Source organism: Oncorhynchus gorbuscha, linkage group LG11 (genome assembly GCF_021184085.1).
Source record: "Oncorhynchus gorbuscha isolate QuinsamMale2020 ecotype Even-year linkage group LG11, OgorEven_v1.0, whole genome shotgun sequence".
Lineage (NCBI taxonomy): Eukaryota > Metazoa > Chordata > Actinopteri > Salmoniformes > Salmonidae > Oncorhynchus > Oncorhynchus gorbuscha.
In genome coordinates, this window is record NC_060183.1 from 31,503,684 (window position 1) to 31,525,453 (window position 21,770).

At 42.8% G+C, this 21,770-nt stretch overlaps 2 protein-coding genes across 5 annotated transcripts in view; both read right to left on the reverse strand.

The window, feature by feature from the left end:
• Window positions 1-450: 450 nt before the first annotated feature.
• mazb (MYC-associated zinc finger protein b (purine-binding transcription factor)) lies at window positions 451-11,366 on the reverse strand. 4 transcript variants are annotated; one of them, XM_046369392.1, is made up of 7 exons: window positions 10,341-11,366; window positions 9,883-9,958; window positions 9,003-9,400; window positions 8,440-8,687; window positions 5,327-5,399; window positions 4,848-5,019; window positions 451-2,847 (listed from the first exon to the last, which is right to left on the reverse strand). In XM_046369392.1, exons 1-7 carry the CDS (start codon window positions 10,371-10,373, stop codon window positions 2,501-2,503), a joined length of 1,347 nt encoding a protein of 448 aa, XP_046225348.1. In that variant the 5' UTR covers window positions 10,374-11,366; the 3' UTR covers window positions 451-2,500. The 4 variants fall into 4 exon arrangements, with proteins under 4 accessions (XP_046225348.1, XP_046225346.1, XP_046225349.1 ...); XM_046369390.1 differs by having other exon boundaries at window positions 9,883-10,033; window positions 10,341-11,365; XM_046369393.1 differs by having other exon boundaries at window positions 9,294-9,400; window positions 9,883-10,033; window positions 10,341-11,364.
• A 3,258-nt stretch (window positions 11,367-14,624) lies between these two features.
• taok2b (TAO kinase 2b) overlaps window positions 14,625-21,770 on the reverse strand; it is a 66,569-nt gene continuing 59,423 nt past the window's right edge. Inside the window, 2 exon segments of the mRNA XM_046369394.1 lie at window positions 14,625-16,146; window positions 16,149-16,377. Of these exon segments, the coding sequence (XP_046225350.1) occupies window positions 15,479-16,146; window positions 16,149-16,377 (897 nt within the window). The 3' untranslated portion in view covers window positions 14,625-15,478.

The window sequence follows — 21,770 nt, forward strand, 5'->3', positions numbered from 1 at the left end:
GAAGAGAATGTGGAAGAAACCCTTGTTTACACCCGTTTATATCTGTCAGAAAATACACATGCTAATATTGGTTTAGAAAGGACCAGATCTGCACAGTAGTAAGATCACATGTGCTTTCATTTCCAGGAAAAGAGAGATATACTATTGTAGGGACTGTATATTTCATCATGATTATTATTAGTATCGGTGCAGAGGGATTACTCAGTGTGCAGCAACACACGCACAGGAGCCAGAGCCAAATACGATTACACAACAGGGGTCAAGGTTACATGCTCATCTCACGCTTAACATATTTTAAGTCAAAGATACCAACACACACACACACTGTGTTACCAGCTGCATGCCACTCCCCACCATTTTCACTGCACCGTATCAACACAAAATCCAAACACTTCTCTGTCAAGCATGTAACACACACACACACACAAATAATGGACACACCCTCACCTCAAATGTATACTGCTTTTACTTTTAATAGTCAAAAATGACAAAATAATAACATGATCTCTATACTTCATCTACAAAATAATAACGTAATATTCATGATCACGGTAAGCATCAACTGTTTGCTCTAACTGTTCAGACATGCATACTGTTGAGAAATATAAAAATATAATAAATACATCCCATTAGTATTCTTAATGAATCCATGACTAAGATTTAAAATAGTTCAGAATAAAATAATTAAAATAGCAGTTGAGTACAATAAGGCATTACGATGTATCACAAGAGCTGTTCAGGTTCCTAGAATAGAGGTATTTTTTTGTTGTTGCTTAACGCGGGAAACCTAAAATAACTTTTAATAAAACACTACTTTTCTCAACAGGAAGAACAAGTCTCCAAATTAAATAATTAGAAGCATTTTTGTTTTTTTTAAATATAACATACCAACACTAAACTGATTAAATGAAGTACTTCACAACAAAACCGGAATTTGTTGAAAGCATACCAGGGGTGGGCCATCGAATGCTAGTAGTATAAAGTTCCTGGATATTCATATCTCGACATGACCTTTTAAGCCCTTCCATGACATCACTCTTAACCACTGAAAATGTCAAACAATCAAAGATATCTGAGGAAAGGTGATCTTTCTCCTCAGATTCATGGAGAGCGCTATAAGTTATAATACGAGTTGTACTCAAATGCTGTGTGCTATACATGGTGGTGTTAATGAATTAGTTTTAATATGGTGGACTCGTGCTAGGAACAAAACAAAGAACACTATGGCAATAACAGTTACAAAGAAATAAAATGGCAGACATGGGTACAATTCTTTTGACTGAATCAATCGATACTTTCTTAAAATATTTGTTTTCAACCATCTTTAGCATAAGGGGGGCTGCTGCTAACGTTCTTGTAGGTAGTATTAGCTAGCTTCACTTGAATGCAAATTGTGTTTTTAGGTGTCAGTGACATATGTCATGAATGTGGCTGTACAGTAGCAGTAATAAGAATAACCATTATGTATTAAATGTGGTTGTGCCCAAAGAGGAAGACGCAGAGCAAATGCATCTTTACGAAACCTGTCTGAACCTTCAGCGGATTAAACGTCCACATTTTTAAGGTGCTTGACACTCCTGAACGCAACTTTGCCAATTGTCTCTCTCTCTCTCCACTGTACCTGAAACACATCGATGCAGTACACCGCTCCACTGTTCATAAACACCAACACAGTACCCACTGGGCACAGACATCAATTCAACTTCTATTCCACATTGGTTCATTGAAAGGACATGGAAACAACGTTGATTCAACCAGTGTCTGCCCAGTGGGTATGGGCTAACCTCCAGATCCAGCATTGGCCCTATTTAAAAACAAACTACATCCATATGCTCACAGCATTACACAATTAAAACGTCACATCTACTCCTCTTCATTTCTGGAGGATAGCAGCCTCTGACTTATGTGCAATTCGCCCCCTGAACCTCTCATTCTCTTTCAGAATACTCTTCTACATACCCCCTAGTTATATCATGTTCCTATTACATCACTCCCCAACTTACTACAAGTCTATCTTATGAATGTTTGGAGAAGAGAGCGACAAAATAAACAAAAGGAGAGGTGGTTGGTGTGACTGACATTGAGTTACAGTACATGGTGCATTATTAGCAGAGGGGAGTAGTTGCTGGGACTGGGGGAGGACAAGGGGGAGAGAAAGGAGGGAGGGAGAGGGATAGAGCAGACAAGTCCACAGTGTCATGGGAGTACTGAAAGAGAGAGAGTTCAGCCACGTTGGGGACACGTCTGTATTTGTCGTTATCTAGCATCATCGAATCAGCGTACAGGACATACAATGTCCCCCCCCTCCTCGCTCTACAATATTCTTGCATACTTTCTCTGCCCTAAGCCAGACCCTTCTTTCCATCCCCCCCCTCTTCCTCTAGCTATGGGACTCAGAGGGGCCAAAGTTTACAACTGAGGCTCTCCCCTAAGCAAGCCTCCTAACCTTATTACTACGGGTCTTAGGGACTCAAGTGGCTGAAGTTCAACTGCGGCTCTGCTAACTGTGGGACTGAGGTTGTATGCTAGAGCAGTCCGACACCAGCAGGTCCACCACTGCGTTGCTGTTGACGTAGACAGTTGGGGCAGACACCATGTTGCTGAGGGACACAGAGGAGCTAGACGCCCCGCTAGCCGGAACAGTGCCGGAGGAGCCCCCTTGGCCCCCAGTACTGTGGGTGCCCATGTGGCCCTGCAGCTGGGTGGGGGTCTTGCAGTGCACCCCGCACAGCTGGCACACAAGAACACCACTTGAGCCCGTGCCGCCGAAGCCGCCAGCGCTCTCCTTCCACTCCTGGCCGTGGTGCTTCTGGGCGTGGACGCGCAGATAGGTCAGAGTGGTGAAGCCTGGAGGAGACGGAGAGAGTTAGCAGTTAACGTCATTTTAAGCCTTTACATGTAACGCTTTATAGAGTACGGTAGGCAGGCGAGACTGAAAACGTTCTAGATAATATTTTGTATAGAAAATTATTAAGTGAGTGTGTTCCAGGACTTGACAATTGTTTATTAAACATTTAATAAAACCATTTCTAAACTTTGAATGTTTATTAACATCTTATAAACCACTTAAACTCTAAAATGTTTATTTATACACTACTGGTCAAAAGTTTTAGAACACCTACACATTCAAGGGTTTTTATTTTTACTATTTTCTACATTGTAGAATAATAGTGAAGACATCAAAACCACATATGGAATGTTGTAGTAACCAAAAAAAGTGTTAAGATTCTTCAAAGTAGCCACCCTTTGCCTTGATGACAGCTTTGCACACTCTGCATTCTCTCAACCACCTTCACCTGGAATGCTTTTCCGACAGGTTTGAAGGAGTTCCCACATATGCTGAGCACTTGTTGGCTGCTTTTCCTTCACTCTGCGGTCTGACTCATCCCAAACCATCTCAATTTGGTTGAGGTCGGGGGATTATGGAGGCCAGGTCATCTAATGCAGCACTCCATCACTCTCCTTCTTGGTAAAATAGCCCTTACACAGCTTGGAGGTGTGTTTTGAGTCATTGTCCTGTTGAAAAACAAATGATAGTCCCACTAAGCCCAAACCAGATGGGATAGTGCATCACTGCAGAATACTGTTGTAGCCATGTTGGTTTAGTGTGCCTTGAATAAAAAAATAATAATCACAGATAGTGCCACCAGCAAAGCACCCCCACACCTCCTCCATGTTTAACGGTGGGAACCACACATGAGAAGATCATCCGTTCACCTACTCTGCGTCTCACAAAGACACAGCGGTTGCAACCAAAAATCTCCAATTTGGACTCCAGACCAAAGGACAAATCTCCATCGGTCTAATGTCCATTGCTCCTCTCTCTTGGCCAAAGCAAGCCTCTTCTTATTATTGGTGTCTTTTAGTAGTCGTTCCTTTGCAGCAATTCAACCATGAAGGCTTGATTCACACAGTCTCCTCTGAAGAGTTGATGTTGAGATGTGTCTGTGACTTGAACTCTGTGAAGCATTTATTTGGGCTGCAATCAGAGGTGCAGTTAACTCTAATGAACTTGCCCTCTGCAGCAGAGGTAACTCTAGGTCTTCCTTTCCAAAAATGTACTTTTAACAAGGCACACCTGTTAATTGAAATGCATTCCAGGTGACTACCTCATGGAGCTGGTTGAGAGAATACCAAGAGTGTGCAAAGCTGTCATCAAGGCAAAGGTTGGCTACTTTGAAGAATCTCAAATATAAAACATATTTTGATTCATTCATCACTTTTTTGGGTAGTACATGATTCCTTCCAAGTGTTATTTTATAGTATTGATGTCTTCACTATAGTTTTGATGTCTTCACTATTATTCTACAACATAGAAAATTGTAAAAATAAAGATTGAATAAGTAGGTGTCCAAACTTTTGACTGGTATTTTTTTGGTACTTTTACCCCTTTTTTGTGATATCCAATTGGTAATTACAGTCTTGTCCCATCACTGCAACTCCCCTACGGACTCGTGAGGCGAAGGTCGAGAGCCATGCATCCTCCAAAACATGACTCTGTCAAGCCGCACTGCTTCTTGACACTCACTTAACCCAGAAGCCATTCGCACCAATGTTTAGGAGGAAACACCGTCCAGCTGGCGACTGAAGTCAGCTTGCAGGTGCCCGGTCCACAACAAGGAGTCGCTAGAGTGCAATGGGACAATCCCGGCCTGCCAAACCCTCCCCTAACCCAGATGACGCTGCGTCAATTGTGCACCGCCTCATGGGTCTCTCGGTCACAGCGGGCTGAGAGCCTGGTATCGAATCGCTGCGCTACTCGGGAGGCCGTGAAACGTTTACTAACATCTTATAAACTATTTGTGAACCTTTACATCAAACAATACAAGTTGTTGACAGAAACTCACTGCGGTTACAGATATGGCAGGAATGGTGCTGCGATTGGTTGTGCACCCTCATGTGATCGGTGATGTAGGCAGCCGACAGGAGCTTGCCGCAGATGTGGCACGGTACCTTCTCCTCGTGGCGGATCATATGAGCACGTAGCCGGTCCCTCGTGGCGAAGCTGGACTCGCACGTCTAAACACAGAGAGTGATGAGGAATGACTGGTTATCAATAAAGACACAGAAGGCAGCAGTTTAAAAGCAAAACCATCTCCCATTGTATTTAATTCAGGGTTGGAGTCAATTCATTCAATTCAGGAAGTAAACTCAAATTGGAATTTCGGGTTACTTCCTGAATTGAAATGGAATTGATTCCAATCCCGATTTTATTACAATGGATCGTTATGGTACGAAGGATTTAAGGTATAGAGAAGCAAATTGATGGCTAAGAATGACTGTATTGAGATTTGAGAGGTGTAAAAGGATAAAAAGTAGCACAAACATCAAGTACCGGACACTTGAAGGGTCGTTCAGATGAGTGAACTTGTCTGACATGACTATTGAGATGATCAGGCCTGAAAGAAGTGAGAGATAGAAAGGGGTAAGACAACAACACCTTGTTATAGACTTTCTCCAGCAGAAACTGTGAATCTGTGAAAGGGACATTACATTCAACATTCAAACTTCGTCATATGTTTTTAGACCGCAAGAAGTCTTCTTTTGAGATAAGTTCAAGTCACAGGCCACAAACCATTATGAATGAAAAAGATAAGCACCATGTAATTCCCAAATTTTTGGTGCTTACATTTTCCATTCACAGACAACCAATGGCATGGGATGTTGACTTATCTGGACTACTTTTGAGTTGTGAAAACATGTGACAGACTTGATCGTGGAATGTAACGTCCCTTTAAAGCAGCAATCAGCAGTAGAAACAAAGTGTTTTCCCCCACCCCTGTTTCGGTAAAATGCTGAGGGATGGGGCTGGACAAATGTAACCACTTTCAAATTCATAGACAGAGCTATGGATGCAATGGACTGACCATCCTTGATATCAAAATTACATTTTTAACCATGTTTTGAGGCCATTTTGTGTTTGTTTACATTGGATGCCACAAAAAGTCATTCAGCCACAAGAGCATTAGTGAGGTCAGGCACTGATGTTGGGCAACTAGGCCTGGCTCGCAGTCAGCATTCCAATTAATCCCAAAGGTGTTCGATGGAGTTGAAGTCAGGGCTCTGTGCAGGCCAGTTTAGTTCTTCCACACCAATCTCGACAAACCATTTCTGTTTGGACCTGGCTTCATGCACGGGGGCATTGTCATGCTGAAACAGGAAAGGGCCTTCCCCTCAGCACAGAATCGTCTAGAATGTCATTGTATACTGTAGAGTTGAGTTCCCTTCACTGGAACTAAGGGGCCAATCCCGAACCATGAAAAACAGCCCCAAACCATTATTCCGCTTGCACCAAACTTTATAGGTGGCACTACGCATTCGGACAGGTCGCATTCTCTTGGCATTCGCCAAACCCAGATTCGTCCGTCGGACTGCCAGATGGGTCCCGAGTGGCGCAGCGATCTAAGGCACTGCATCTCAGTGCAATAGGTGTCACTACAGTCCCTGGTTTGATTGCATGCTTGGCATTGCGTATGGTGATCCTAGGCTTGTGTGCACCTCCTTGGCCATGGAAACACATTTCATGAAGATCCAGACGAAAAGTTATTATGCCGACGTTGCTTCCAGAGGCAGTTTGGAACTCGGTAGTGAGTGTTACACAAAACTCAAACCGGCTGCGCGCGTGCGCCATCGTGCATAAATGTATTTTGTCCCCCCACACCAAACGCGATCACGACACTCAGGTTAAAATATCAAAACAAACTCTGAACCAATTGCATTAATTTGGGGACAGGTTGAAAAGCATTAAACATTTATGCCAATTTAGCTAGAGAGCTTGCACTTGCTAGCTAATTTGTCATATTTAGCTAGCTTGCTGTTGCTAGTTAATTTGTTCTGGGATATAAACATTGAGTTGTTATTTTACCTGAAATGCACAAGGTCCTCTACTCCAACAATTAATACACACATAAAACGATCAACCAAATCGTTTCTAGTCATCTCTCCTCCTCCTAGGCTTTTTCTTCTCGACTTTATATTGTAATTGGCAACTTCCATAAATTAGGTGCATTACCGCCACTGACCTCGTTCGTCTTTCAGTCACCCACGTGGGTATAACCAATGAGGAGATGGCATGTGGGTACCAATGAGGAGATGGGAGAGGCAGGACTTGATCTGCGTCACAAATAGAACGACTTCTATTTTAGCCCGTGGCAATGCAGACGCTCTTTGGCGCGCACGAGCAGTGTGGGTGCAATAATTTAATAATATAGATTTCAAAATGTATTTTGCAACGTTCACGCACACGATGCGAGCGGTATAGTCAGCCTGTTACAGATGATTTTTACGTGCTTCAGCACCTGGCGGTCCTGAGCCGTTGTTGCTCATAGATGTTAATGCTTCAAGGAGCTCTCTGTATTTTGCTCTGTTCATCTTTCCCTCGATCCTGACTAGTCTCCATGTCCCTGAAAAACATGTCCACAGCACAATGCTGCCACCTCCATGCCTAACTGTAGGGATCGTGCCAGGTTTCCTCCAGATGTGACATTTGGCATTCAGGCCAAAGAGTTCAATCTTGGTTTCATCAGACCAAAGAATCTTGTTTCTCATGGTATGAGAGTCCTTTAGGTGTCGTTTGGCAAACTCCAAGCAGGCTGTGATGTGCCTTTTACTGACTGGCTTCCATTTGGCCACTCTACCGTCAAGGCCTGATTGGTGGAGTGCTGCAGAGATGGTTGTCCTTCTGGAAGGTTCTCCCACCTCCACAGAGGAACTTTGGAGCTCTGCCAGAGTGACAAATGGTTTTTTGGTTACCTCCCTGCCTAAGGCCCTTCTACCCCGATTGCTCAAGGGTAGAAGACGGCCAGCTCTAAGGAAGAGTCCTGGTGATTCCAAACTTCTCAAATTTAAGAATGGAGGCCACTGTGTTCTTGAAGACCTTCACTGCGTCGGAAAATTCCTTCGACCTCATGGCTTGGTTTTTGCTCTGACATGCACTGTCAACTGTGGGACCTTACATAGTCTGTGTGCCTTTCCAAATCATGTCCAATCAATTGAATTTACCACAAATGGACTCCAATTAAATTGTAGAAACATCTCAAGTATGATCAATGGAAACAGGATGCACCTGAGCTCAATTTCGAGTCTCATAGCAAAAGGGTCTGAATAGTTAGGTAAATAAGCTCTCTTTTTTATTTGTAATAGGTTTAAAAAAAAGAAAATGTGTCATTATGGGGTATTGTGTTGATGGAGAAAATCATTTAATCAATTTTAGAATGAGGCTGTAAAGTACAAAATGCACTGTATAGTGTATCATACATTTGATTGCCCCTTTAAGCACAGTGTATCACTGAGGCACAAAGCAGAAGAAAACGGCCCTAATTGCAGGGAAAGGTACTATCTTAAGAAAATAATTATGTTGCCTGCCCTAATGAACATGACCCTGCTCTCTGGCTCAATGACCACTACCCTGCTTTCTGGCCTATAGTATGCCACTCTCACCTGGAGAAAGCCTTGGCACAGTGAGGGCACACATATGGTTTCTCCACACCGCCTTGGTGAGAGCGCACGTGGTGGCTCATGCGGTCCTTCCTCTTGAACCGCTGCTGGCAGATGGGGCAGGAGAAGGGTTTCTCATCCGAGTGGGAGAGACGGTGTCGGTTTAAGTGGTACACATCTCGGAAAGCCTTCCCGCACGTCTCACAGGCGTGGTTCTTCCGCACGGGGTTGGGGTTGGGGTTCGATGGCCGCTGGGGTGGGGATGATTAGAAAGAGATGCGCTTACAGTACAAACATTTTTTTTATTTTATTGGAGTAGTCGATAATTACACATGCATCTGTGTAGATTATTGACATATCATATTGTCCATTCTTTGGGTCTTTCCGAACCACTCAAGACACACACGGATCGCGGAAACCTAGATAATTTCTCTGGGCCATTTGCATAACATGCCGAATTCCCTTTATTCCCACAATCTCAATAAAGACCATGCAAGAGGGAACCTAAATTATACTTTTCTTTTTCACGGACGACAACAACAACCTCCAGAAGCGCCATGACCCACCTGTACTGTCGCCCCCGCCACCATGACGACAGCAGCAGGAGGAGCATGGGGGTTAACTCTAGCCACTACGCTCGCCATGGCAACCCCTTCGCCATCCTGACTACCCAGAGCTGGCAGCTGGGACGCCAGCATGCTGGGAGGGGGGAGAGGGAGAGGAACGGAGAGGTGAAGCAGGGAGAGGGGGACCGTATGCCTCTCCGCCCTCTCTCCCGACACCGCCTGCGCCGGCCCTGCGCCACCGCCAACCTCCTTTGCCCCCTCCTCCTGCTCCCCTGCTCGCCTCATGCGTACCCCTGTGTGGACCGACTGGTGTCGCCGCAGGTTGTAGTTGTTCTTGAACTGCTTGCTGCATATGGCACAGATGTGTGGCACACGGGCAGGCCGGGAAGTTGTCTTCACTGTAGGACAAAAGAGCGGAAGAAGAGAGGGAATGAGAAATTAAGACATTGAAATTCTCATTAATAATAATATCCCGATAAATTCTAAATATAACGGTATGAAGACAGCCTAATGTTATTTTTTTTATTTAACTAGGCAAGTCAGTTAAGAACAAATTCTTATTTACAAAGGCAGCCTACCCCGGCCAAACCCTCCCCTAACCCGGTGGACGCTGGGCTAATTGTGCACTTCCCTATAGGACTCCCAATCACGGCCGGATGTGATACAGCCCCGGATCGGACCTGAGTCTGTAGTGACGCCTCTAGCACTGCAATGCAGTGCCTTAGAATGCTGCACTACTCAGGAGCCCTTATGTAATGTATCATATTATAACAGACATCTTGTTTAGCAATCTACATTACATCCTTTTCAACTTAATTGCCGATAACTTCTGAAAAATATATAGTATTTATATGTATTTCACACCCCATGATTCTCTCACCAGGTAAGGGTTCTTCATTGAGGGCAGCAGTGTCCACCGTGGAAGGAGGCTGGGCTATGTTCTCTGTGGGAGGGGTCTGAGGAGAGGCAGTATGGACTGGTAAGAGTTCTGATTGGAGGGTCCCCTCCACTTGGTTTTGGTTGGGAGTAGTCTGGAGAAATAAACACTGATCTATTAGCATAAAGTCACTGCATTGTATACCACCAACAACATTTTGCTGTGCCAGGAGTACCCATTCATGTGCATTTTACCAGTAAGGCTATTGTCTCATGAGTCTTCTCAAGTACCCCCAGGGGTCCTAGTAACCCTGATTGGGAATCACTGGTCTAGACGAGATGCTACTTTGCATCACATAAATGTGTAGGCCCCGGAGCAGCGGGGCACAAATTCTTCAAAAGCCAATCTTCAGAAAAGCGCGCACACAAACACAACAAGAAAGAAGGTCCATTAAGACTTACCTGGAAGAGAAAATTGCTCCAAGCAGCATCCATTTTGAACCAAAGTGACGAAGAGTATAAAGTCAGTTAAGTAATACTGATTGCGATTCGACAGTGAATCGTTGGCATATTCTTTAATCACCCTATTGGCTATTGAGGCGCGAAGATCTAAGTAAACAGTATTCAAATGCAGCAAGAAGCGTATGCTATCGATCATCCGAAAGGGACGTGCAACTATAACAAAAAAATGTACTAATAGAAGGATTCAAGCTATTCGTATTCACGCAGGCGTTACGATTAGGCTGACTAGGCTGTCTGCCTGAGTGGAATTGCCTGGTCCAAATAGTGGCCTATTTCTCTTTGACTGTGGTTTCTAACTTTAATTTAAAAAAGCACAATTATAACATTTAAAAAACGTATATATTTTGGCATTGATGACTTTCAAACCAAATATGTGTGCACAAAAATCTGTTATTTATATAGCCGTAGTCATACATAATAGCTAGATTTTAAAATTAAATGAATGCATTTTACGCACAATGCATATTATTGTCAGCGTTATAATAAACGCATTTGAAAGAGTAGCTGTTCATGCTTTTGAATTTATTAATAAATTTGTCCGATTTCCCCCAATAGGCCAATCGGGTGTTTGACGAAGCCTCGTTGTTGGATTCAAGCCCTGACCCTGGCAAAGAGCGCTCGCTCCGGGCCGCAGCCTATCGCTCCACCTCGGCTGTTCAAATGCGAGGATGTCATCTTTCTTTTTTTATCGCTCGCTCTCCCTCCTCCCTCCCTGTCTCTTTCTTCCTTTTTCTTTTTAAATTCCTCTTTCTTCTCCCCCTCCTCTCCTTTTCTCGCACGACTATGTCCCGGTTGCTCTTAAAGGGATCGGATTTCTCTTCGGACACCCCCTTTCATTTCCGTCTCCCTCATGGAGCACATGTTTTCGGCCCCTCCTACTCGGGATTTCGTCCGACAGACATTTCACTACAGTATTTCTCAGACCATCACAAACAGATGTCTGCCGTTTCTATACAGAGCTCCTCCGCAGCGCACGCGTACTAGGAAAACGGTGAGAAAAACGTTCCATATAAGTGCTTCTTAAAGGGCGGGACGCACGGACGCAATTGTGGGGATGGCAGTGTCAAGATATAAAACATGCACAGCTACAGGACAACATAGGCTATACTAGACACGACAATTATCGGATATGAAAACGTTTTGATAGGCTATCTTGTTCTTGGTTTGTATAGGCTAGATAAACATGCAGGATGCAATGATGACAAACATAAACCTTCAATCAATTTGGGAATATGCTCAAGCCTAAGCAAATTAATGCACATAATAATATATATATACAAATAAAAAAATAGGAACACCAATGTTTACTATCATTCATGTTTTATTTTTTATTACTTTGCTTTTACCTTCTTGTTCAACACATTTTAAAGAACCCTATTATTTTCCCTCAAGCTTGGAATCCCCTGATTGGAATGTTCAACTATGTTTACATATTAACTGAAAATTTCCCCTTTGCAAACCATAAAGTACAAGTCCACACAGAACAGTCCATATCATCATCTAACCAGCTATGGCTGTGACAAAGGAATTGGGATCTCTTCTTCTTGATGTCCATCATGATTTCCTAGACCTTAAGAAATTAAGATAACACCTTTTACTGCACCTCCCCCCAATACCTATGAATTAGCATGTTATGTTACCAACCATCCATCCACATATCAAAACCCACCAGTCTTATTTATATAAGGAGTTTTCTGCATGCACTGAGATTTAAACCAAGCATGAAGTATTAGGCTACAGGGGGACTTATCAGAGCTGGTGTTTTTGAGATTGAATAAATAAATCACCCTGTTTGTACAAAGGAACAGCATCTCAGAATCCCTAGTTATAAACAGAGTCTTAGCTAACTGAATGAGGCAAACCCCTTTAATTAAGAAAGGGGACGTTAAGTATTTGAGTAATATGGCCTTGGTGAGTGTAGGCTTAACTACACAACAAATGGTTGACCACCCTTAACCTTAAAACTTACTTCAACTTGCAGCACAAGCTCACTGACAAGTGGCTCGCACCTTGCAATGATGGTTTGCACTGTGAGATTATCATCTAAATTGTGCACCATTCTTTAGATTTGAACTCCATTTTGTTCTTCATGCTAGAATATGTGTGGGCTCAGTAGAATAAATCGTGAAATCTCTAGAAAATTCAACCAACGTTTTCATTTCAAAATCCAACAAACGAACATAAACATACCAGAAGAGGTTAATAATGTTTATGTCAACCAATGTTGCTTCTTTTGGATGTGTCACCTTCCTTTTCATTGGGGTCAGACCTTTTATAAAGATTACACAAGTGTCTTTAAAATGCAATAATGTTTGTTTGTCTAAAAAAGTGGCAATATAACTAGACTGTATACCACTCAACCAACACATGTACACACATGAATAATCAACAATTATTAATAAAACATTATTAATAATCATTAATACCTGTTACACACACCATACCTGACAATCCAATGTATATCTATTTTTTACACATTTTCAACCATAGCCCACAGTCAAAAGTGGCATTTTTCTTGCAAGATAAAAACACATTTTTGTACAAGATTACAACAACTATATATGGATTAGTAATGGTAATATTGACCTATAGAAAATGCTTTCTTAGTCTAAATCCTGGTTTCAATACTCATTGAATATATCAAAATTACTATGATCATTGTCGTTATTACTCCATAAAACGGATACATTTTTGTTTTTAAAAGAAAATAAACAAGAATAGCCATTTCTCAAGCAAGAATTTTGCTAGGACTGTCTTGAGTGGGGAAGGGGAAACTTAAAACTAGCAGTTTTTGTCAAAGAGGTTTGGAACGCTCATTCTTATTGGTCTATTAACTGTCTGATGATGTCACCAAAACAAAAGCTGAAATTTCAGGCGGTCTTTTTAAACATATCGTACACTACAAGGGCATTATCATAACGTTAAAGCAAGCCTAAATATCTTACATTGAGTGATAAGTGTTTTTTTCTTGTTTTTTCTTACTAAGCTAAATTATCTAACATAATTGGCAACTAATTGTGCTTATTTTAACCTTTAAAAAGTCTTAACACAAGTCATTTAACTTATTTCAAGGTTTTTTCAAGAAGGTCGAATTATCACTCAATAGAAGATATTTAGAATTGCTTAGATTTCCCTTTTTGCAGTGTAAAACACAGGAAATTAAGTTTGACTGCACTGGTCTTTAAATACCAGTTAAACTTGGACAACTAATACTGTACATCTCAAATGTGATTTTGGTCATGTTTACAAATGTTTTGTACATTTATGTAATGCATTAGAGCGACTCCCATGAACACCTATGTCATTTTGAAAGATAATAAATGCACTACATCACCAAAAGTATATGGACACCTGCTTATTGAACATCTCCTTCCAAAATCATGGGCATTAATATAGAGTTGGTCCCCCCTTTGCTGCTATAACAGCCTCCACTCGTCTGGGAAGGATTTCCACTAGATGTTGGAACATTGCTGCTGGGACTTGCTTACGTTCAGCCACAAGAGCATCAGTGATGTTGGGCAATTAGGCCTGGTTCTCAGTCAAGTCAAGTCAAGTTCTAACACACTGATCTCGACAAACCATTTCTGTATGGAGCTCGATTTGTGCATGGGGCCATTGTCACGCTGAAACGAGAAAGGGCCTTCCCCAAACTGTTGCCACAAAGTTGGAGGCACAGAATAGTCTAGAATGTCATTGTATGCTGTAGCGTTAAGATATCCGTTCACTGGAACTAAGGGGCCAATCCCGAACCATTAATAACAGCCCCAGACCATTATTCCTCCTCCACCAAACTGTACAGTTGGCACTATGCATTGGGACAGGTAGCATTCTCCTGGTATCCGCCAACCCAATTCGGCCGTCGGACTGCCAGATGGTGAAGAGTGATTCATCACTCCATAGAACGCGTGTCCACTGCTCCAGAGTCCAATGGCGGTGAGCTTTACACCACTCCAGCCGCCGCTTGGCATTGTGATCTTAAGCTTGTGTGAGGCTGTTCGGACATGGAAACCCATTTCATGAATCTCCTGACGAACAGTTCTTGTGCTGATGTTGTTTCCAGAGGCATTTTGGAACTTGGTAGTGAGTGTTGCAACCGAGGACAGACGATTTTTACACACTACGTGCTTCAGCACTCAGCGGTCCCGTTCTGTGAGCTTGTATGGCCTACCACTTCACGGCTGAGCCATTATTGCTCCTAGATGTTTCCACTTCACAATAACAGCACTTACAGTTAACCGGGGGAGCTCTAGCAGGACAGAAATTTGACAAACTGACTTGTTGGAAGTAGCCGAATCCACTAATTTGAAGGGTTGTCCACATACTTTTGTATATATAGTGTATGTCATGGATGACGGAAAAGTTTTTGAGGTCATTTTGTTGTCCATACAAATGTCTCTCTCCATTTCAGGTGCTTTCATTATTTTTAATGAAACCGGGTCTGTTTGTTGCCTTAATAAACATTCTGTGTATTCATATTCATTTACATCAGCCGTAATTCTTGCGTGGTCATCACACCATCCCTTTAAGACTTCTTAAAGGCCTTGGGGACGTCCCGAGCCACTTGTTTTTAACACATCTACAAAATAAACCAAAACACTGTCAACAAATAAGTTATAAACCAATAAAATGTGTTTCAAACAATAGCTACCTTTCTGAATGCAGACTAAAACCAGCATTTTTTTATTGTTCCCCATGTCTTCCCTTTCTGAAGCCATACAACACAAGTGTTTGCTAGATTATCAGGACACCACACACGACATACATACATTCACTTTTAGGTCTGTTGTCTTTATCTCTTCCCTTTCCATGCACTTTCCCACCTATTCTCTCGCTTCCTCCATTCCATTATAGAACATCATAGAAGAAGACATGGCTACCTTGAAGAGCAACCCTCAAACTGATACCTACCCTCCTCCCTTCCCCTGCCTCACCTCAGAAAAAGTCAGACACCATCATCTCCGCATCCTTTTCCCTCACCCACTTCAATGGTAAGACAGGTAGCTACATTCCCCCATCCCAGTCTACTCCCTACCTCCTGCTCTCTCTCGGGTGAACACCCTCCACCGCCTCCCTCCTCTTTAGGAGTAGGAGAGGTGGGAGCCGTTGGAGATGTGCGAGGTGACCGAGGTGCTGCGGCTCAGCACCCCGTCGCCTCCACCCGCCCCGCCAGGTCCCCCTCCGGATGCCGTCCTCCTCAGTGGCTGGGGGCTGTTCCTCAGGGCCATGAGGCTGGGACCGCCCCTGACGGCCAGCCCCCCGCCATACACCCCTCCCTGCAAGGAGGACGAGGAGGGCCCCGAGATGGAGGGGGGCGCGGGGGGCGGCGGCGGCAGCAGGGCCAGGGACTGAGAGGAGGAGCGAGAGGGCAGGTTGTGGGAGAAGTGATGGGGGTGCTGCGGGTGGGCCAGGTCGCCGCTGCCTCGGACACCGGCCCACTCCCTGTCCCTCTCCTTCTCCCGCTCCCTCTCTCTATCCCTCTCCCGCTCCCGGTAGAGCTGGGGTGTGCTTTGGTGGTGGTAGTGCTGTGGCAGGTGATGGCGGTGGTGGTGTTGTTGGGAGGAGGAGGAAGAAGAAGAGGCTGATGAACGAGATGAAGGATGCACCTCCCTCCCGTCCCTCCCCAGACCCAACCCCAGAGCCATGCCGTGAGAAGAAGAAGACTCCCCTTTGCTCCCCCCTCCAACACCCCCACCCCCTCCACTGCTACTACTGTTGTGGCTGCGGCGCGAGTGCGGCTGGGGCTGGGGGGGTGCATGCCATGGCTCCAGTGGCCCCCACCAGAGCGGAACACTGGTGGGGCGTTGGTGTAGCCCTGCTTGGGGTAGGCCTCGCTGGGGATGCCCGTGAGGGCCATGTTGCTGAAACCCAGACGGAGGCTCTCTGAGTCAAAGGACTCGATCTCACAGGCCTGCCGCTCCAGGAGGGTGCGGATGCGCTCAGAGCGCTCATTCTGAAGAGAAAGCATCTCCTCCTCAATCTGTGGGTAATAGGGGGAACAAGGGCACAGAAGTGTTGAATGTGAGAAAACACCCATAAACACACACAGACAAACGTTTGTTTTACTATCCTTAAGGGGACCAAACAATTGATTCTCATTCAAAATCCTATTTTCCCTAACCCCCTAAACCTAACCTTAATCCGAAACCCCTAACCCTAGCTCCTAAACCTAATTGTAACCCTGAACCTAAAATAGGACCAACGAAATGACCCCAGTAGTCCAAATGTTCCTTTTTTACTAACCAAAAACATGCACACACGCAAACTCAAACAAACAAACACAAACTGAGATGTCTTGGATGTTTGTCAAAAAAAATCCAGGTTACAGTGCATTTGGAAAGTTCAGACCCCAGCCTTATTCTAAACTCTATTAAATATTTTTTCCCCTCATCTACACACAATACCACATATATAATGACAAAGTGAAAACAGATTTGATTTTTTTGCAAATGTATAAAAAAATACAAACAGAAATACCTTATTTACAGAAGTATTCAGACCCGTTGCTGTTTCCATTGATCATCCTTGAGATGTTTCTACAACTTAATTGGAGTCCACCTGTGGTAAATTCAATTGATTGGACATGATTTGGAAAGGCACACACCTGTCTATGTAAGGTCCCACAGTTGACAATGCATGTCAGAGAAAAAAACAGGCCACGAGGTTGAAGGAATTGTCCGTAGAGTTCTGAGACAGGATTGTGTCGAGGCACAGATCTGGGGAAAGGTACCAAAACATTTCTGCAGCATTGAAGGTCCCCCAAAAAGACAGTGGCCTCCATCATTATTAAATGGAATAAGTTTGGAACCACCAAGACTCTTCCTAGAGCTGACCACCCGGCCAAACTGAGCAATTTGGGGAGAAGGGCCTTGGTCAGGGAAGTGACCAAGAACCCGAGGGTCACTCTGCCAGAGCTCCAGAGTTCCCCTGTGGAGATGGAAGGACAACCATCTCTGCAGCACTCCACCAATCAGGCCTTTATGGTAGAGTGGCCAAATGGAAGCCAGTCCTCAGTAAAAGGCACATGACAGCCTGCTTGGAGTTTGCCAAAAGGCAGCTAAAGGACTAACCATGAGAAACAAGATTCTCTGGTCTGATGAAACAAAGATGGAACTCTTTGGCTTGAATGCCAAGCGTCACATTTGGAGGAAACCTGGCACCATCTCTACGGTGAAGCATGGTGGTGGCAGCATGCTGTGGGGATGTTTTTCAGGAGCAGGGACTGGGAGTACCGAGGGAAATATGAATGGAGCAAAGTACAGAGAGATCCTTGATGAAATCCTTCTCCAGAGCACTCAGGACCTCATACTGGGGCGAAGGTTCATCTCCCAACAGGACAACAACAGCCAAGACAATGCAGGAGTGGCTTCATGACAAGTCTCCGAATGACCTTCAGATGCCCAGCCAGCCAGAGCCCAGACTTGAACCCAATCAAACATCTCTAGAGAGACCTGAATATAGCTGTGCAGTGACGCTATCAATCCAACCTGACAGAGCTTGAGAGGCTATGCAGAGAAGAATGGGAGAAACTCCCCAAATACAGGTGTGCCAAGCTTGAAGCCTCATACCCAAGAAGAAATGAGGCAGTAATCACTGCCAAAGGTGCTTCAACAAAGTACCGAGTAAAGGATCTGAATACTTATGTAAATATATATATATATATTTTTTAATTGTGGGGGGGAGGCAAAAATGTCTAAACCTGTTTTTGTTTTGTTTTGTCATTATGGGGTATTGTGTGTACATTTATGAGGGATTTTTTTTCTTAATCTATTTTAGAATAAGACTGAATACTTTCAGAATGCACTGTATACAATAGGCCATGATTGATTTTGGCGCAATAGGCCTGGTATATTACCTCTTTCAAGGAGCTTTACGTTTTGATAGGGTTATTTTACCTAAAATATTTTTGTCCTACTTACAAAAAATGTAATTAAAAATACACATCCCTGCATGAGTGGCCCGAAGGGTGTTTAGCATCCCCAGTGGCTCTGCAAGTGCTGAGAGGATATTCTTCACTGCTGGCCTGCTCTCCAGGCACCATCGCATGAACCTGAAGCCATATACTCTGGCCAAACTCATGTTTCTAAAATGAATTCAAAGGCACTGTAGATGGAGGCTAAAACAAGGCAGTCTACATTTAAATTTGTATTTAATTTAAGTCACAGGCTATATATGCAATTTATAGACTATAATGATTTAATACAGCAAAATCTTGTACCTCTTAAATGTAAAGTTCTCATATTTGAGGACCCTATTTGATTTTCTTTATTCAATTAAGTCTGTTATGAGAAAGGTAGACCCTGTCTGCAAAAACAGGGTGTCTGCAGAAAGCTGAGTATATTGGCTATTGAACAGTGCCTTCAAATCTTTTGTGTGCCTTACTACCATATGGGCATACAAATTTATAAGGGCAGACTGAGCTGATGACCTCATTTCAAGATGGCTGCTACCTACATTCCGGTTAGTGTTGTGAAGTATAATCAAAATAAACACTGAACACATTGATATACACCGAAAGCCGGGACTCCACAGATCATGAGGATATATTATTTGTCAATCACCAGTCCAGAGAGTCAAAATGTTTATTTTGAATAACGTATTCACCTAACATCTTACAAGGTAAGCCTAAATTTGGTCTGTGTTTGGTCCATAGCTACATAGAGGGTATCAAATTAAACCTTAGGTTGGTAGGAACAAATTCAATGTTCTCTGATGATATATGACTTAATGGTAACATCTAATGTCCACTGAGTGACTATATATTTTGCACATAAAGAAATATGAGGTTGCCTGTAGGCTACTATGGCACCTCGACAGTCTTGTAGCCAATGCTAAGTTTTCCAGGGATATGCAGTTGACCTGGGTGGGACAAAGCAAGAAACACATCCAGTGTGTCAAAAAAAGTGCAATTACCACATTTGGACACTTTGGAGAGGTTGAAAGGACACTTGAATGTACCCTGGATACCCCATAACACCACCACAATATTTGAGTGAGGTTGATTTGGTCAATATTGTGTTTTTATACTGAACAAATAGCATTTAGGGATTGCAAATATGTAATAGCACTGGAATGATCTAATTTAGAGACATATGCCATTTGACAGTTTTAGGGACACTTGGAATCGTCACGTGACCACACCTGACACCACTTACTAAAACATCTGCCCATTTCTAGTTGTTAGGTCTAAGAATCAAAAACATTTCTGATATTGTTCACATGTTGTGGAAGCCAGCTCAAGTCATCAATAATTCACTTGTAGCTTGTCAATGAAAGAATGACAATATTTTGTGTATGCTTGATCCTGTGTATTCTGAACTATGTAACTCCTATCTTCCTTCTGATCATTTCCTCAATCTCCCAGATGTCTTCTTCCCAAAAAATACCAAGTTTTGTATGTCAATCATGTAATTACACATGAATAGCAGTTACTTTTGGGTATGTCTATTTAGGAGGAAATCTACATTTTGCCATTACATTAATATGCTGAGCGCTTAATGTCCCTGCCAGCCTAGTGTGTCGCACATGCAAAAGCGTCACAATTTATTTGTAGCCTATAGCCTTGAAATAATAGAAATAATATAGCCAAAATAATTAATTTGCACTCCATATTTGGCTAGCTGTCTGGCTCCTGACCTATTTAGAGTGTTTATATGCTGTTTAATATGACATGTAGCCTATTTGAAATGGCGAGCGCTTCTTAGTCACCTTTTCCTGTTGTTTATTAAAATACTTTTCATTCAAATCACATGTTTTGGTTTCAATACTTCAAAACAAAATGGTACAGTAGGTCCAGGTAGTCACAGAAATAGATGTGTGTTGGTTAAATTGTGATTTTAATGAATGGAGCGAATTTGGAGTGCTACTATTTTTTGTCTTTGAGCAAGGAGCGGTTTTTAGCGGAGCAGTTGGAAAGGAGAGGTGCGCAAGCTCCATGAGCGGGATTTTAGACCGCTCATCAACGCCGCTCACATACTCTAATTGAAACTTAATATGTAAATATTTTACTAGAATATTCAATTAAATTGAAATGTCATTCATAATGAATTCAATTGGTGCATTACAAAATCTAAAATATTACATTAAAATGCAATATCCTCATACAAATAAACAATTATGGAATTCAAATACAATTTCTGTTGCCACTGAAATTTCTCCATAGTTACATATCAGGCCCATTCAAAAAGTCCAAAAATGTAATCAAACTCTATCCTCTACAACCAGGCTAGGCACTCCTGTAGATCTGAGAGGACAGACAAGCATTCTGGTAATAGACTTCTGATTGGTTGCAATATTGCTTCCACCTATCCAGGAGTGCCTAGAATGTAGGGGTGCTAGAGTTAAGTATACATTCTTTGCATTTTTCAATGGGCCAGATATGTAACCTTGAATTTACATTTTGACAAACATCCAAAATAAAGTCCAGGACTAGGCAGTCAATTTGTAATTAAGCCATACTCTCAAGTCCCAATTCACTCCCTAACCCTATTTTTGGCCCTAACCCCTTTGATGTGAGCATAAATGTAAGGTGGAAACTCCTTCACTACACTGGTTATACCTATCTAGTGGTGACCCGTCATTCAGGGCTTGCCTGTTTTGTATGTTATTTTGACATTAATACGCGTCACATATCAGTTTGCAAACAATGTAAAATAATATATATATATATAATTGAGTTAATAAAGCCTCATACAAACATGGTCTCTTTTCTTTTCGTGAGTAAGGCAGCTCCAAAATGCAGGTGTTTCAGCTTAGCTCAGTGCTTTCTGTGGTGGTGGGGCAAGCCAGCAGAAAATACGGAGCGTTGAGACGTGATTGGCTCAGTGTCCTGTCACTCATGGGGACACTACGTCACCTCCAAGTCCAAGGGTAGAGCTAGAAAATTCTAGCTCCTTGGGTGCTGCCATATAATTACAATAGAAGTGCCCATCCAAGGTCATTGGCCACAGATAAAATGACGTCAAATCACGTTATATGTACAGTAGCTTTGATTGGACTGATCATGTCAACATCATACTTTCAAAATCTTTTCTAGTAGTCATCATGAATCAAGTCGACAATCTACTGGCAAATACTTTTTAATCCTTGTCATATGAAGAGAAATAATGGAGAAATTATAGATAAAATGTATCGGTACTCATCGGCCATTCGACATAACCATTACACAATGAGTTGGAAATCGCAAATTCAACAAGGAGTGGTTTGGAAGGAATCAGTGATAGTGGCTAACTGCAAGCATTGCAAAGCAATCACAAACCTGCTATTCAGTGGAGTGGCTGTGTGGCCCCAAATCTTGGATTAAGGGGCTCTATTCCAAGTTTAAAATGATAAACATTCAACATTGGCCATGCTGTCAATGAAGCATGACTTGTG